At 38.5% G+C, this 678-nt stretch overlaps 1 protein-coding gene across 1 annotated transcript in view; it reads right to left on the bottom strand.

The window, feature by feature from the left end:
• Window positions 1-678, bottom strand: part of LOC116703890 (ras-GEF domain-containing family member 1B-B) — a 17,862-nt gene that overhangs the window by 3,727 nt on the left and 13,457 nt on the right. Inside the window, exon 8 of the mRNA XM_032538928.1 lies at window positions 162-264. Within this exon, the coding sequence (XP_032394819.1) occupies window positions 162-264 (103 nt within the window). The remainder of the gene's footprint in view (window positions 1-161; window positions 265-678) is intronic.

The raw sequence follows: 678 nt of genomic DNA, 5'->3' as shown, positions 1-678 counted from the left end.
TTCGGGGATCAATAAAGTATTTCGGATTCGGATTCTGTTTGTTGACTTTATTGAATTTGATTATTTGAATTAGAAAGTCTCCAATTCACTCAAACTGTGTTCGCTGCTTTGGATCTGTTGGTGAAAAGCGAGTGTCTGTGTATTTGCTGTGGAACACTCACTGATGATGGCCATGAGGGAGTTGAAGTTGCCGATGTTGAAACACTCCTGAGCCACGTCAATGAAGAACTCTATGATCCGCGCTCGGTGTTTCTTCTTCACTGGCTGTAATGACAGAACACAACAGGAAGGGCATCAAAGACTGCTCGATCTCTGGCCTAAAGATGGCCAACCGGAGCTGCGTGTTTCAATACTGAATCGATACATACAGATGCTAAGTATCGATCTATCATTATGTATGCGTAGGTCAGTTTGTTTGCTTCACAATCCCATATTGTGGCAATAAAACTGAAGTGAGATGAACAAACTGAGAAGTTTATCTTTTTAGACAAAACAGATGTTGACGAAGTTTCCTTTTGGTGGCATCATTTTCCACAAGTTGGAAAATATATTATATTCATAGGAAAAATATATCCGTAAAAAAATTCTGTTTATAGTAGTATTCATTTCTATATTCATTCACTACTTATCCATGTCGTGCATTTATGGAACCATTGTAGATCCTGCACTTACTGCTAT

Source organism: Etheostoma spectabile, chromosome 16, assembly GCF_008692095.1.
Source record: "Etheostoma spectabile isolate EspeVRDwgs_2016 chromosome 16, UIUC_Espe_1.0, whole genome shotgun sequence".
NCBI classification, from domain to species: Eukaryota; Metazoa; Chordata; class Actinopteri; order Perciformes; family Percidae; genus Etheostoma; species Etheostoma spectabile.
The sequence above is the reverse complement of the archived record's forward strand: the minus strand, read 5'-3'. Positions and strand labels throughout refer to the sequence as shown.